The sequence below is a fragment of the Dendrobates tinctorius genome, unplaced genomic scaffold (genome assembly GCF_039654945.1).
Source record: "Dendrobates tinctorius isolate UK_male_01 unplaced genomic scaffold, ASM3965494v1 ptg000022l, whole genome shotgun sequence".
Taxonomy (NCBI): Eukaryota; Metazoa; Chordata; class Amphibia; order Anura; family Dendrobatidae; genus Dendrobates; species Dendrobates tinctorius.
In genome coordinates, this window is record NW_027361690.1 from 46807711 (window position 1) to 46825062 (window position 17352).

Below are 17352 nucleotides of genomic sequence, written 5' to 3' on the forward strand. Positions count from 1 at the left end.
TGTCTTTAAAGATTATAGATTTCCCATTACTGAGCTAGGAGATGGCAGCTGGTGCTCATAAAGTTCTATGGAACTTGCAGTAGAATGTCTGTATCTGCCTCTAGCTCCTCCCACCACAGAATTTTAACCCCTTCCCTCAGCAGCCAATTTTTGTTTTGCAATTTTTTCCTCCCCTTCCAAGAGTAATAACTTTTTTATTTTTCCATCCACAAGGATGCATGAGGGATTGTTTTTCTGCGGGATGGGTTGTAGTTTTCAATGCCGCCATTCGTTTCTTCATTCAATGTGCTGAAAAATGGGGAACAAAATGCAATTCTGCAATTTTTTTTTAATTTTGTTTTTACAGCATACATCCTGTGGTAAAAATGAATCTGAAACATGTTTCTCCAGGTCAGTAAGATTAAGGCGGTACCAAACTTGTGTTAGTTTTCTTTTATTATTTAAGTGGAGAAAAAAAAAATCAGAAATGCATAAAAAAATTGTTTCGTTTGTATTCTGAGACTTGTTTCTTTTTTTTTTTTTTCCATTGTTTGAGATAAGTGAGGGCTTGTTTTTTGCTTGGGACGAGCTGACATTCTATTGAAGCCATTTTTGGCTATATATGTCATTTTTATCTATTTTATTACATTTTTTTTTAGGAAGTAGGGATATTTGGGGGTTTTGATTTTTTTCTTATTACAGCATATAATGATGGGTTTAATTAATTTTATATTTTGACATGTCCTGGATGTATTTTGCTGTGACATAGTTCACCCGGCGCATGCGCACTAATGCTTTTCGGCTTTGCGCGCAGTTGGGCAAAGCATACTGCGCACGCGCGGGAGGCAATTTGAATGGGCACACACGGGACCTGTACGTGGACAATGCTATTCACAGAACGGAATACATACAGCACGCCGATTTGGGGTGGAGAGAGGGACCAGAACCAACGCCCATCAGACCGAGGATATTACCATACCGCGCAGGAGCAATATAAAACGTTTTTATGGGGGATCCATGGGGAGTCAGGGGGTTTCACAAGTAGATGGGGAATGTATAGCTCACACTCTATTAGATCAGGGTTCCTCAACTCCAGTCCTCAAGGCCCACCAACAGATCATGTTTTCAGGATTTCCTTAGTATTGCTCTGGTGATAATTGCTTCACCTGTGCAATAAAAAGGAAATCCTGAAAACATGATCTGTTGGTGGGCCTTGAGGACTGGAGTTGGGGAACTCTGTATTAGATGATATTTTTTGCTGATAGGCCAAAAACTGGTGACAGATTCCCTTTAAGCTAAAACAAGGCAAATATAAAGCCAAATGTATCACCAAATGTCAGGAAGCTTATTATTCCTACAAAGTTGATCACATTATTAAGAAAAAGTCAGTATTTGATGTCCATAAAAGTGCTGTACAGATTTTGAACAAAATGAAGAAAGAATATGGCGTCAAAGTGAGTCACCAAACTGTGGGGCGACGGATAAGAGCAGTAGGGTTGAATGTACGAGTTCCAGTCAAGAAGCCTTTCATTTCTGCAAAGAACCGGAAGGTCCAACTTGAGTTTGCCAAAGAACACAGCCATTTTGCAAACTTTTGGTCGCTACTGTAGTGTAATTCTCAGTCTCCTTGGAACCTCAACATAGGGCTGTGCTTTGGAAAAGTACCAAGATGGAGTCCACTGGAGTCTTTTGCTGGTTGCCATTATAACCCATCGGCACCCCATAATTGCATCACAGGGTGCCGATGGGATCTGGTAGGCGCGAATAGTCGCGCACGTTCCATTTAAATGCCACTGTCTGAGATTGAAAGCAGAGTTTAAATGGTTAACAATCACGGCCGGAGCTCATCTCTGGCCTGGACTGTTAGATACAGACGCCGGCTATGTAGTATAGCTAGTATCTGCCACGTGTGGACACAGCTCCTGAGCTCCCTCCGTATCCAATCAAGGACATGTAGGTGATATTGCACTAAAGTGTTAAACGCATCAAATGTCACAGTCCATCGAATTTCCGAAAATAGATGAATTCTTTCCCTGAAAAGGACAAATGGCAGTGATAAAGATAGGCCCCATTTTGTCTCTACTGGTACTTGCAAAATGCATGGCTCACATCCATGTTGCTTTGGATGTAGGATTGGAGCATATTTTTTATGTTGCCTGAACAGTAGTATATTAGAGCACAATTCCAGCTAATTATTTGTTGGCATATTGAAAAGTGAGTCTGTGCATAGCATTTGGCTATTTTACATCGACAGCTACTATGCAGACAGTCGTTTCCATGGTAACAGACTACAATTACCGTGTAGTCTGACCTTATGGTCACAGTCCCATGCACCTGTCACCCGCATCTTACTAATATACAAGAAGTTGAGGACAAATAGACAGTAATATAACTGAAGGATTAGACTACAGAGTTTTCTTAGAGTTTAGATTCATAGGGGGTGTGCTGGAGTCAGACTTTCCTGATTCAAGAAAAGGTGCATGCGTCTTTATGAATCAGGAGGAGTGTGACAAAAGGAGTGCACCTCCGGGCGCCACGCCAGAAATCTGACTCCAGTCAGGTACCGGAGTTAGATTTCTGGCCTAGGGAACACCACAAATCATCATGAGATAAGCTCTTGAGTCTCGCCTCCGCCACACCCTTGTCCTGCTCCAGTTCCTCCTATTTTGACAGAGCTGGAAGCAAATTGCGCAAAGTTTAGATGTCAAAAAACTGGCAACTTTTCAAAGCTTTTACACCAGAATTCTGGCACGAAAGCTTTGATGAAGTAGTCCCACACTGTATTGTTTCAGGTCTCTGTCACCAGCTGGGATGTACACATGAAATAGAATGGGGTTTTTTTTAAGCAAAGATTATTTGCACGGTTGTTTTGTTTTAGAGCCATTAGAACAATAAAATATGATTTCGGAGGTGTATATTCTGTTAAGATGAATTTAGCAATAACACAAAAACATTACAAAGTCTTTACAGAGCAGAAAATGTTTATTGTGACAGCCGTGCAAAAAACTTAACACTAAAAGTCAAATCATTTTTACACTGTGCCCACCTTCTAAAAGAATGCCAGCATAAGCACCTCCGTGGGACAGCTGAAACATGATGCAGTTGGTCCTCTTACTGACATCTTCCTGTAAAAAAAGGATTACACATACAATTATGGAGTATAATCACCCCTGACACAAAAATTAAAAAACAGCTCCTACCGGCTCATTGAAGGTCTTCAGAAAACTAAGGTTTTCATCAGAAAAATAAAAGAGACGCGCGATACCTAGAGAAGAAGAGAGCAGAACATTATATAACGTACACAACCGTCCATCCACCTGAATGAAAATGACGTGCAGAATGCCCCTGGCAATTCCCATGCCTTACCCATGTCATCCACTGTGCCAAGGAAGTAGACTTGATCTTGCACTGCGCACACCGTGAGGGTGCACACCTCTACTTTATTGGCTTCCCAACCACAAATCCAGTCGTGATCAGCGAGGGCGTACACTTTCAGTCCCCCGGAAAGACCAATAAATAAATATGATCCTCCAACGGCCATACAATTAACTCTTTTGGACACCTAACAAAGCACAAAAAGAATAAAAAGTTAAAAGGGAATCTGTCACCAGGTTTTTTTCCACCTAGTCTGAGAGCAACATGATGTAGGGGCAGAGACCCTGATTCCAGCGACTTATTACTTACTGGGTTACTTGTTATAGGTTTTATAAAATCAGTTTTATCTGATATCAGGAGATGATATCATTAGAGGACTAGTAAACCTGCTGTCATGTATTCCTCCATATTCATGAGTTCTTTTCAACCCCATCCCCTCCACTGATTGTCAGCTTTCTGTGTACATTGTGCATGAGCGGAAAGCTGTCAATCAGTGGTGTGGGCGGGGTTATACAGAGCTCAGTATTCAGAGACCTGCTAGATCCGCAACAGATAAATCAATGTTTTTATCAAAATGATAGCTCAGTAAGTGACACATCGTTGGAATCGGGGGTCTCTTTGCTAACATTTTGCTCCTCTTAGATGGGTAAATCATACGAAAAAAACAAAGCGGAAGCTATATGCCAAAAAAACTATAGAATTTTATTATAAATCAATTTAAAAGCACTGAAATGCAATGCAATAGAAATGCAAAAAGACAAAGGCCTATAAATCAGGTACAGTCAATTTCATGAAAAAATATATGCACATATAGTAATTCAATAATCTATATATGGAGCTTTCCTTATATATAAAGCAAGCTTCCCGGAGGGATAGTTCCTAAAATGTGCAGATAACAAGGATTATATCAAAAATTCGTTACATGCAAAGGCCACAAAAAGCCATAATCAATATAGTAATTCAATAGTCCATATGTGGAGCTTTTACTATATATAAAACAAGCTTCCCCAAGGGATAGTTCCTAAAAATGTGCAGATAACAAGAATTATATCAAAAATTCTTTACATGCAAAGTCTGCAAAAAGCCATAATCAAAAAGTGGCAACAATATATATATACTTTTCAAAATATGCACTGTACAAAGATAAGTAATGTGCGCCAAAAAATAAGTTAGTATTTAAATTGCCTACATGAATCATGGCATACAGCAGTAGAGCAAATCCTCCATCCCTAATAAATGCAAATACTTAATCCTGAGCATAGTGCAGTAAGCAAATAGGCTAAGAGGAGAGGCATAATGCAGTCATAAAAGCCAAAAAGCTAAAGTAAACCAAGGAGAAAGAGTGGAGAGGAAAGGGTTAAGAGCTGCTGCTGCTGCTAGGCGGCAGATACTGTACCTGGATGGCTGAAGCACCCCTTGACACGTGTTTCGCAATGAAGCTTTATCTAAAGGATTGTGCAATATCTTTAGATAAAGCTTCATTGCGAAACATGTGTCAAGGGGTGCTTTGGCCATCCAGGTACAGTATCTGCCGCCTAGCAGCAGCAGCAGCTCTTAACCCTTTCCTCTCCCCTCTTTCTCCTTGGTTTACTTTAGCTTTTTGGCTTTTATGACTGCATTATGCCTCTCCTCTTAGCCTATTTGCTTACTGCACTATGCTCAGGATTAAGTATTTGCATTTATTAGGGATGGAGGATTTTCTCTACTGCTGTATGCCATGATTCATGTAGGCAATTTAAACACAAACTTATTTTTTTGGCGCACTTTACTTATCTTTGTACAGCGCATATTTTGAAGAGTATATATATATTGTTGCCACTTTTTGATTGTGGCTTTTTGCGGACTTTGCATGTAAAGAATTTTTGATATAATCCTTGTTATCTGCACATTTTAGGAACTATCCCTTCAGGAAGCTTGCTTTATATATAAGGAAAGCTCCATATACAGTATAGATTATTGAATTACTATATGTGCATATATTTTTTCATGAAATTGATTGTACCTGATTTATAGGCCTTTGTCTTTTCGCATTTATTGCCCCGAAAAATATTACATTGCATTTGAGTGTTTTTTAATTGATTTATAATAAAATTCTATTTTTATGGCATATAGTTTCCGCTTTGTTTCTTTCGTATGATTTATGAATTTATTGGAAATGCCGCCTTTATTAGGCAATATATAATATTATGATATTTTCCTCTTAGATGGGGTAGCAAAATGCTGGTGACAGATTCCCTTTATCTGGTTAATAAAGAAAAACGCAATCCATTGGATATTATATATTTATGACAAATCACACAAGCAGAACATTACTACCGTGCTCAGTAAAAGCCAAAATCTAACTGCACTTAAAAGCTGACATTTCAGGGGTGACAGCAGGTGTCTCCAATAACGGCTTGTTATGGTTGCTTTCTTTATAATGCCCTTTTACACAGGCCGATGATTGACTGAGCGAATGTCGATCACTGCCCACATAAACATGCCGGCAATCAGCCAACCAATGAGCAAAAACTTGTTATATCAGCAACTTACATCTTTAATGCTAGTTGTCAGCACATCATGCTATGTAATCAGCGGGTATACAGCCCAAATATGCAAATTACATAGGGGCCATTTGAAATAATGATCTTTCATCCCCACACTGTTTGCACTTTCTGTAAATCGATACAGTATATCGGTTATTGACACTGATGTGCAGATTATTTCCTAGAGTAAAAGGACCCTTCCACAAAGAACTTCACCCTACAGACATGCACCTAATAATACGGCACTCTAGATTGCAAAATCTATACCAAAAATTGAGCTGGAACACATGTTGATATAAGTGTAATGTGTATGCACTGTATACATTCACACTGTGAACATTAACAAACATAACCTAGACTAAAAACAGTATGAACAAATACCCTGCAGTAAGTAAAGAGTAATACTACAAGTAAATAACATGGTGCTTAGTTGACACTGTTTTGATCAATAAAGCGTAAAAGCCATCCCACCGCAACAAGGTGAACCCAATGAGGATGGTCCTATCCCTAAAGTAAAACCTCTCTATGAGCCAGCCGGCCTCTATAGATGCGGGCAGAGAAGGACCCAAGTCTGAGGGTTTAAAAACCTGACTGTGGAAAGCTATAAAAACTAAATACACAGCCCAAAAAAATTAGAAGTCCTTCCCTGCATGTACAAAGTACAAAAAACTAAAGCAACACCAAAAATTGAGCAGGAAGACAGGTTGATAACAGTGTAAAACGTAGGGATCTTCTAAGGACATGTGTTTAAACAAGGAGAGGCTTTACTTTTGTGATAGGACCATCCTGAGTGGGTACACCTTGTCGCGGTGGTGTCGTGGTTATTTACATGTATTATTACGATTTACTTACTGCAGGGTATTTGTTCATTTTGCTTTTATCCCAGGGTGCAAAATGTGACTGATTTGCCTCGAAATAATAACAGTAGTGCTATACCTTTATCATATCAATGGGGTTGTCCAGTGAGTGAAGACATCACCTACCAGGATAGGTTATAACTTACAGATCGATGAGGGTCCAACCGCTGGGACCTGTTTTGTTTGACAGAAACGGGGAACTTTTATCCCCATTACAATATGGAGCGGCAGGTTGGATGGCCGACCACCGTTCCTTTCATTCTCTAATGGGCTGTATGTGTATTGCCACTCCAGAGAGCCTCATTATGCGGATCCGTTACATTTTTAAAACACATCTACTAATATTTAAAAGGACTGTCAGCACAGAATGATTGTTCAAAGTATAGACACTCACTTGGTGCACCCTTGACGTGGCCAAATTTTTAAGTGCAACTTCCCACCCCCACCCTGCTTTTTCTTTGATCGACAGCTCTGGCTTTATAGAACCAGAGAAGGATACAGATAGATGGAAAACAAGCAGGTGGGAAGGTGCAGTTAAATGTTTGTCCAGGCCATGATGGACGGAGCACCTGTACTTGGTTTGAACAGTCATTCTGTGTTGAGAGAGTCCCCTTAACCCCTTAGTGACGGAGCCAATTTTGACCTTAATGACCAGGCCAAATTTTGCAATTCTGACCACTGTCACTTTATGTGGGAATAACTCTGGAACATTTCAACGGATCCCACTGATTCTGAGACTATTTTTTTGTGACATATTGTACTTCATGGTAGTGGTAAAATGTCTTAAATATGACTTACATTTATTTAAGAAAAAAAAGGAAAAAAAAAGTTATGTCACACAAAATAGTTCATAAATAACATTTCCCACGAGTCCACTTTATATCAGCATAAATTTGGAAAATTTTTGTTTTGATAGGACGCTATAAGGGTTAAAAGTTGACCAGCGATTTCTCATTGTTCCTACAAAAATTTACAAAACCATTTTTTTAAGGACCACATCACATTTGAAGTGACTTTGACGGGTCTATATGAAAGGAAATACCCCAAAATGACAACCATTCAAAAAACTGCACCTTCCCCCAAGGTGCTCAAAACCACATTCAAGAAGTTTATTAACCCTTCCGTTGCCCGGATGGGATACACCCCCGAGTACTGCAGGAATTAAGTACAGTCATAGATAGACCATTATTTTTAATCTTTAAAGATTCCATAATAACGGGTCTGTACCACAGCACTGGCGTATAGCAAATATGGTGCCAATATTCAAAAAGGGGACAAAAACTGAACTTTGAAATTATAGGCCAATAAGTTTAACCTCAACTGTGGGTAAAATCCTGGAGGGTTTTCTAAGAGATACTATACTGGAGTATCTCAAGAAGAATAACCTCATGACCCAACATCAACATGGGTTTACGAGGAACCGTTCCTGTCAGACTAATCTGATAAGCTTTTATGAAGAGGTAAGTTCAGGACTGGACCAAGGGAATGCAGTGGACGTGGTGTACATAGACTTTTCAAAAGCTTTTGATACGGTGCCACACAAAAGGTTGATACATAAAATGAGAACAATGGGGATAGGGGAAAATATGTGTAGGTAGGTTAAGAGCTGGCTCAGGGATAGGAAACAAAGGGTTGTTATTAATTGAGCACACTCGGACTGGGTCATGGTTAGCAGTGGGGTACCACAGGGGTCAGTTTTGGGCCCGCTTCTTTTTAACATATTTATTAATGACCTTGTAGGGGGCATAGAGAGTAGAATTTCAATATTTGCAGATGACACTAAACTCTGCAGGGTAATCAATACAGAGGAGGATAATTTTATAATACAGGAGGATTTATGTAAACTAGAAGCTTGGGCTGATAAATGGCAAATGAGCTTTAATGGGGATAAATGTAAGGTTATGCACTTGGCTAGAATGAACAAGATGTATAATTATGTGCTTACTTGTAAAACACTGGGCAAAACTGTCACTGAAAAAGACCTGGGTGTATGAGTGGACGATAAACTCACATTTAGTGGCCAGTGTCAGGCAGCTGCTGCAAAGGCAAATAAAATAATGGGATGCATTAAAAGAGGCATAGATGCTCATGAGGAGAACATAATTTTACCTCTATATAAGTTACTAGTGCGACCACACTTAGAATACTGTGTACAGTTCTGGTCTCCGGTGTATAAGAAAGACATAGCTGAACTGGAGCGGGTGCAGAGAAGAGCGACCAAGGTTATTAGGGAACTAGCGGGTCTGTAATACTAAGACAGGTTATTACACTTGGGGTTATTTAGTTTGGAAAATCGAAGGCTTAGGGGTGATCTTATTACAATGTATAAATATATGCGGGGACAATACAAAGTCCTTTCTAATGATCTTTTTACTCTTAGACCTGTGACGGGGACAAGGGGGCATCCTCTACGTCTGGAGGAAAGAAGGTTTAAGCATACTCACAGACGCGGATTCTTTACTGTAAGAGCAGTGAGACTATGGAACTCTCTGCCATATGATGTTGTAATGAGTGATTCCCTAATAAAATTTAAGAAGGGACTGGATGCCTTTCTTGAAAAGTATACTATTATAGGGTATATACACTAGATTCTATAATATTGCGTTGATCCAGGGAGCTAGTCTGATTGCCGTATGTGGAGTCGGGAAGGAATTTTTTTCCCCAATGTGAAGCTTACTGTTTGCCACATGGGTTTTTTTTTTGCCTTCCTCTGGATCAACATGTTAGGGCAAGTTAGGATAGGATATGGGTTGAACTAGATGGACTTAAAGTCTTCCTTCAACCTTAATAACTATGTTGCTTCACGAGAACTGAAGCAATGTGGAAGAAAAAATAACATTTAACTTTTTTCACAAAAAAATTACTTTAGAATTTTTTTTATTTTCTCAAGGGTAACAGGAGAAAATGGACCACAAAATTTGTTGTGCAATTTCTCTTGAGTACGCCGATAACCCATATGTGGGGGAATCCACTGTTTGGGCACACAGCAGGGCTTGCAAGGGAAAGACCGCCATTTGACTTTTTGAACGTAAAATTAGCTGGAATCAAGAGTGGACTTCATGTCACTTTTGGAGAGCTCCTGAAGAACATAAACAGTGCAAACCCCCCACAAATGACCCCATTTTGAAAACCACACCCCTCAAGGATTTTATCCATGGGTATAGTTAGCATTTTGAACAAACAGGTATGACACAGAATTGAATAATCTTTAATAATCTTTATTTTTATATAGCGCTAACATATTCCGCAGCGCTTTACAGTTTGCACATATTTTCAACACTGTCCCTGATGGGGCTCACAATGTAAATTCCCTATCAGTTTGTCTTTGGAATGTGGGAGGAAACCGGAGAACCCGGAGGAAACCCACACAAACACGGGGAGAACATACAAACTCCTTGCAGATGTTGTCCTTGGTGGGATTCGAAGCCAGGACTCCAGCGTTGCAAGGCAGCAGTGCTAACCACTGAGACACCGTGCTGCCCATATTAGGTTGACATATTGAGTATGTCGTCATTAGTGTTGAGCGCAAGTGCTCGCTACTCTAGTTTGCAACGGGTGCTCAGATATGCACCAAATATCGCGGGTGCTCGAGTGACATGCTCGCGTCCCTGCCCCACGTTTTGTGGCTGTTAGACACCCTAAAAAAACATGGAGGGATCCGCAATATTCCGTGCATACCCGAGCACCCGATGCATTTATCTCCAGGAAGATGACGCGGAGGCCAGGGGAAACTCGGGGGACTCCATTTCTCTCTTATCTGATATGTTAGATCATATCCGAGGAGAGAGAAATTAATTTTAAATCACACTTTTTTTGTTATTGCCGTTATTCACGATCATGATCATGTGACAGGGGACCGCAAAAACCGGCCCTGATCATGTTCTCCAGGGTTTCAGCTGCCTCCCATTACCCTGGAGATTTTCCGATGTTGGGGGGCGCTATAACCAAATTTCTCAGCACCGTTAAAAAGCAGCGCTGAAGAATAAGTAGCCTTAACTGTCGCCGTTAAAAATGTGTATCAGTCGTTAAGGTGTTAAAGGGAACTGATTATGAGCAGAAATGATATTTACCTGAAGGTAAAGGGTTATTCTGCAGATAAACATTGTTGAAACAATGACTGCCTGTCCTACTGGAGCAGAGATTACAGGGAGAAAATACATTTAAATTCTTCCTGCAGCCGCTGATTTCCAGTAAACGTGGCGGTGCAGGGAGTGGCTGCAGTCACGACACACTATACAGTTACTGCATCTATAATCACTCCCAGGGGCCCAGTTTACAAAGCGTAAGTGTGTAGGGCGTGTGGAGCAGAAGCTGTCAGAGTGCCGGGCAGTGATTACAGCCATGGTCACTGTGCAATGAGCGATGGCTGCAACCGCTCGCAGCGCTAACTGGAAAAGAGTGGCCGCAGGGAACATATACGTTTTTTCCTATGTCACTGCTCCAGTAATTGGCTTATCTATCAGAGAACTACAGGCCGGATCCTTATGACCCTCCCACACAATCTGTCTGGCGAGAGGTGAGACATCCCCATAAACATTAGCCAGGGTGTTATGAATGGGTCACCGAGGAGAAAAAAAAAGCAACACACGCTAAGTCTCAGAAAACCAGAGAGATTGGTAACTATGCAGATTGCAGATCCCTGATCTTAACACACAACTAGCAGCAGTCGTGGAGCGTGCCTACGATGGCCCTGGACGCCTTGTCACAACCGGAGAGCTAAATAAGCCTAAAGTAAGAAAAGAGGAAAACTAACTCCCCCAGAGCAGACCCCAAAGGAAAGACAGCCCCCCACATGTATTGACGGTGAAGCAAGATGAAAACACAAACAAAGGCAGAAAAATAGGCTGAGCAAACGATGGGGCCAAACTAACTTGAAAGGACAGGAAAGGAAAGATACTGTCTGCAATCTGCCAAAAAACCCTACCCAAAATAATGTCCAACACTTCTGATAACAAAATTAACCCTGAAGTCACTAGACTTCTCCCACTATAATCAGCACTCTGAAATATTCTGAGACAGAGCCAAAAAGAGGCCAATCTAATAAAGGACAAAAATGCAAATTGGCAAATACAGCTAAATAAGAGTGGAAGTTCAGCACAGCCCAGCCGGGCTGGCTGACTACAAAAAAACTGAGTTGACCAACAAGAGCAAGTGTGAACATTAGCAAAAACAAACTTAACTTGAGAAGACTGGAGCAGAGCTGAAGTCCAAGACCTGAGAAGCAGACTGAATCACCAGCAACTGGATAAGGCATCGGCTGTCTCACATCCAGTCCGACACTCCAGAGATCCAATCACTATCCTCCCCGTCAGGCGGCAGACCACCACCAACCAAACCAACCTCACCACCTCCCGTCACCACCAGAGGGAGAACGGAAGGAGAACTCCCAGCTGGTGGAGCAGAAAATTAGCTCATAACATCAGGGGTGGGGAACCTGAGGCCCGTTGGCCATTTACAGCCTGTGACGACCTTTTCTCCGGCCCCCGGGCAAATTCCCATGGACTGCAGTGCTTGGGCCGGCAGTTGCGTTTTGACAGCCACCGGCCTTTCAATTTCTTCTTAGTCTGTGAGCACTGAATCTGAAAATATCAGAAACACTAAAGGACTCTGATTAGTTAAACTGTGCACACCCAGGCCTGGACAAGAACTCTCTCCCTTTAATACGAAGTGTCCATGAGCTGTGCGATGGCGTCAGTGAGCTGAACATGGTGGAGACTGTCCTTTTATACCCCTGATGATGTCATACGTCCAGCCAATCACAGTAATGCTACTTCCAAGATGGCTACAGCATTACAGTGATGCACGGACAATCCCAGCATGCTTAGTGGCTGTGTAACAGGCGCCAGACACGCAAAGTGGGGAATCAAGTTTTTAATAGAGCAGCGCCCAATGCTCGCTGAGTAACAAGCACAACCGAGCACCCAGATACTGGAGTGATATCCAAGTATGACAGAGGACGTTCGCTCATCCCTATTCTGTACACATCCCCTGTGGCGTTGGATTACAAACAATTGTTCTTGAGATGGACTTGTAGGTTTTGGCCAAAATGAATACCCTCAGGCCTTTTTGACAGTAGGACTTTATTCTAAATCCAAGGACGCCAGCCACAGGAAGCTGATGACCATTGCAACCATATACTTTCTCATGTTGCCAAGAGAGGATTGGACATTCTGTCACAAAGGAAACCAGGGTAAGGGTGCAGTTGTGGGTTGTATGTGAATGTGGATGTGATCTTGTTTAGCATATATAGAAGGATCAATTAGATCTCTCTCTCTCACATGAAGGATTACTGCTATGTGCAAATAGATAACAAGACATACACATAGTATAAGGGTTTGTATTTTCTCTAATTATAGGACATTGAAGAAAGGTTTTGCCATTTACTTTGTTGTTTTAAATTTATTATTTCAAGTTAGGATTATTGCTTATAGTAGATATTCAGGTTAGGACAGTTAGCGGAAAAATAGAAAAACAGTAGAACAAAGTCCAGTCATAGAGATTGCATTATGCTTGGATAAATGTAGCAAAGGTGAACCTGACAATTAATTCTGGGGCTACATTGTTGTGATAAAGGAAACGTGATATTGTTTGCCGGTTCAGCTCTGCAACATCTGTATATATTATGTACTTTATACATGTGATTTTACATTGGACAGCAGAGAATCCACAATTCCTTATATTAACACATAGGAAACAGCGGACAAGCCCGACTCTCTCTGCACACTATTATTTTACACTACTTTGGTTTTCTCTAGGACTGCAGCATAAACTGGACTCTGCTACATCTTACAATAGGATACATTTTTATGCAGAGCTGCTGCGTTTACATAACATTTTACCCTCGGTTCACTGGTTCCATCGGGGCTTACGTCCGAACCCTCGAAATCAGGATTCAGGCGTATGCCATGACGAGGCCACTGTCTATAACGATGCCGGCTGAGTCACAGTGTGCTCTGACATACATCGTTTTCGGCCATATACAGATACTAGAAGCAGTCACCAAGACTTACAGTCATATGTAAAAGTTTGGGCACCCCTATTAATGTTAACCATTTTTCTTTATAACAATTTTGGTTTTTGCAACAGCTATTTCAGTTTCATATATCTAATAACTGATGGACTCAGTTATATTTCTGGATTCAAATGAGGTTTATTGTACTAACAGAAAATGTGCAATCTGCATTTAAACAAAATTTGACCGGTGCAAAAGTATGGGCACCCTTATCATTTTCTTGATTTGAACACTCCTAACTACTTTTTACTGACTTCCTGAAGCACTAAATTGGTTTTGTAACCTCATTGAGCTTTGAACTTCATAGCCAGGTGTATCAAATCATGAGAAAAGGTATTTAAAGTGGCCACTTGCAAGTAGTTCTCCTATTTGATTCTCCTATGAAGAGTGGCATCATGGGCTCCTCAAAACAACTCTCAAATGATCTGAAAACAAAGATTATTCAACATAGCTTTTCAGGGGAAGGATACAAAAAGTTGTCTCAGAGATTTAACCTGTCAGTTTCCACTGTGAGGAACATAGTAAGGAAATGGAAGAACACAGGTACAGTTCTTGTTAAGCCCAGAAGTGGCAGGCCAAGAAAAATATCAAAAAGGCAGAGAAGAAGAATGGTGAGAACAGTCAAGGACAATCCACAGACCACCTCCAAAGACCTGCAGCATCATCTTGCTGCAGATGGTGTCACTGTGCATCGGTCAACAATACAGCGCATGCATAACGCCTTTTTGTATGACCAAACAACTCAATCTTTGTTTCATCAGTCCACAGGACCTTCTTCCAAAATGTAACTGGCTTGTTCTAATGTGCTTTTGCATACCTCAGGTGACTCTGTTTGTGGCGTGCTTGCAGAAACGGCTTCTTTCGCATCACTCTCCCATACAGCTTCTCCTTGTGCAAAGTGCGCTGTATTGTTGACCGATGCACAGTGACACCATCTGCAGCAAGATGATGCTGCAGGTCTTTGGAGGTGGTCTGTGGATTGTCCTTGACAGTTCTCACCATTCTTCTTCTCTGCCTTTCTGATATTTTTCTTGGCCTGCCACTTCTGGGCTTAACAAGAACTGTACCTGTGTTCTTCCATTTCCTTACTATGTTCCTCACAGTGGAAACTGACAGGTTAAATCTCTGAGACAACTTTTTGTATCCTTCCCCTGAAAAGCTATGTTGAATAATCTTTATTTTCAGATCATTTGAGAGTTGTTTTGAGGAGTCCATGATGCCACTCTTCATAGGAGAATCAAATAGGAGAACGACTTGCAAGTGGCCACTTTAAATACCTTTTCTCATGATTTGATACACCTGGCTATGAAGTTCAAAGCTCAATGAGGTTACAAAACCAATTTAGTGCTTCAGGAAGTCAGTAAAAAGTAGTTAGGAGTGTTCAAATCAAGAAAATGATAAGGGTGCCCATACTTTTGCACCGGTCAAATTTTGTTTAAATGCAGATTGCACATTTTCTGTTAGTACAATAAACCTCATTTGAATCCAGAAATATAACTGAGTCCATCAGTTATTAGATATATGAAACTGAAATACCTGTTGCAAAAACCAAAATTGCTATTAAGAAAAAAGGTTAACATTAATAGGGGTGCCCAAACTTTTACATATGACTGTAGTTGACTGTGCCTTGCTGCCACCCTCAACTAGACATATACAGCCAAAAATTACGTATGACAGAGCCCTGTTAAAACATCCTGTTTTGCGTGGATTCGGACCTAAAGCACAATGGAGCCACTGAACGCAAGGTAAAACGTGATTTGAATGTTGCCTTAGTCGGAGTGCAGAGACGTGGCTAAATTTAGTGCGAAACCATAACCACTGTAAAATCATATGGTGGCCAGATGTAGCTTGAGAGAACACAAACCGAGCTCTGCTAGATCTGTGCACACTATGGTTATACATTCCGTGCTATCACACATGTTTATGACACTCTGATCTCGCCGTGTAGCAGAGCTGGTCGGCAGCTTGTCCTCTGTAAAGCCACAGATGACGATGTAGTGTGGTGTCATAACGTTTTCAGCTCTGTGGCCTTGCCTTATACTGCAGGGAGACCTCCTCTATTTCGATGCCCGGACTAAACAGATAACCAGATTTATTTGTTTTTTTATCAGATGTCATGCCTTCTTCAATGCAGAGGAGGGTCCAGGGCTAGTAGTGATGTGTCAGGGAGCAGAGGAAAGGGGTCTCTGTTGCAATGAGAGCATTTACATGGCATCGGCCACCTGATTTAAATACCAGCCTGTGCCTGCGTGCAGCAGAAGCCTCATGCGTAGTAATATGCATGAACCTTTTTTTAACGCATAAACCAGCTTGCACAGGCATCTATGACACGTCTACAGCCGTTATTACGACTTCTACGTTAGGCCTTAATCAGCAAAGATAGATGGATTTCAGCATCTATACCAACTAGGACTAACGGCATCATGGGCAGTTATGGTACTATTAGCCTGGCAATAACACCTGCATTTAGTGGTCAATTTCTTAAATAAGGGTCAGCACATACAATTTTCTTGCTCACATCCCTTCCCCCTTCCTATATAGATCCATGTAGTTCTTAAACACATATAGATGATAGAAACCCTGAAGCATGCCCCATCAACATGCGGATACATGTGTCACCGTCCTTACGTGAATTTCAGCAGTTGGCTGGAGGATGTTCAGTTTCGCCTTGAGTTTCTCCTCTTCTTGATTTTGCTGCCGTATGTTGATCCGCTGAATAGCCTGGTCTACGAGAAACTCCACCACTTTGGCAATCATCCTGTATGGCTGTGGTAGACGGTCTCGTGACTGCTCCGGATCCCTTAGAAAATATTTTTCCTCCTCTTCTTCATTGGCCCAATCTTTCTCAGATCCTGGAGGTATTTCTAAAGGCCCCTTTCTTATGTACACAGGCATAGTGTAAGCTGTGGTACTTGATGGCAAAATATTGGTAACCAGGTTCCTTGCCTAATTAATTAAAGAACTGTTTACTCACAAAACACCTAAGAAAAAAAACACAAATGTAACAAATTGAGAATATAACCACAAACTTTCTGAAGTTAATTACCTTCTTTTTCCTTCCCTTAAACCAGCCAATTGCTTCTGCATGGAAGAAAAACACTGAACTCCTCTGTGGTCACACCTGACTAGGAAGATTAACATCCATTTTGGCTGATTGCCCTTGATATATTTCTGAGAGTTTGAGCTCCTCGGATTTATCCTTCCCAAACTTCAAACACAGCAGAAATTTAGGCCCCGATTCATCATCATCATCATCATCATCATCATCACCATCATCGTCATCGTCATCGTCAGCGGTTTGGTTTAAGTCACTCCCTCTTTGCTTTGTGGCATTAGCTGCGGTTTTTGGCAACTTTTTTCTGCTTTCAACTGTATTTGCAACGAAACTATCACGTTTCACAAAATGATGGCAAAATACTGTGGTGCTCAAAAAATATACCAGATGGGCCTGTAGTGGACTTGAGCCAAATTTTGTTACTTTTTAAAAAGTTGCGATTGATGAATTAGTCAAAAACATTGGGAATCACTAAACTCAAATTTCAAAATGGAAAAAAAACAGACAAGCACATATAAAATAGACTAAAAAATAGCATAAATAGAATAA

The 17352-nt window shown here is 41.0% G+C and overlaps 2 protein-coding genes across 8 annotated transcripts in view; one reads left to right on the top strand and one right to left on the bottom strand.

Annotated features, from left to right (window-relative positions):
* Nucleotides 1-17352, top strand: part of PEX11A (peroxisomal biogenesis factor 11 alpha) — a 246973-nt gene that overhangs the window by 99406 nt on the left and 130215 nt on the right. The window contains exon 2 of one of the 6 annotated variants that reach the window (XM_073568680.1): nucleotides 347-390. The exons of the other annotated variants lie outside the window; for them this stretch is intronic. Within the exon in view, the coding sequence (XP_073424781.1) occupies nucleotides 379-390 (12 nt within the window). The 5' untranslated portion in view covers nucleotides 347-378. The remainder of the gene's footprint in view (nucleotides 1-346; nucleotides 391-17352) is intronic. 6 annotated transcript variants of the gene reach the window in all.
* The window catches only part of WDR93 (WD repeat domain 93), a 97798-nt gene that overhangs the window by 64466 nt on the left and 15980 nt on the right, over nucleotides 1-17352 (bottom strand). For both annotated transcript variants that reach the window (XM_073568675.1, XM_073568676.1), the window contains exons 2-5: nucleotides 16377-16729; nucleotides 3346-3541; nucleotides 3180-3244; nucleotides 3026-3104 (exon numbers count right to left, since the gene is read on the bottom strand). In XM_073568675.1, the coding sequence (XP_073424776.1) occupies nucleotides 3026-3104; nucleotides 3180-3244; nucleotides 3346-3541; nucleotides 16377-16643 (607 nt within the window). In that variant the 5' untranslated portion in view covers nucleotides 16644-16729. The remainder of the gene's footprint in view (nucleotides 1-3025; nucleotides 3105-3179; nucleotides 3245-3345; nucleotides 3542-16376; nucleotides 16730-17352) is intronic.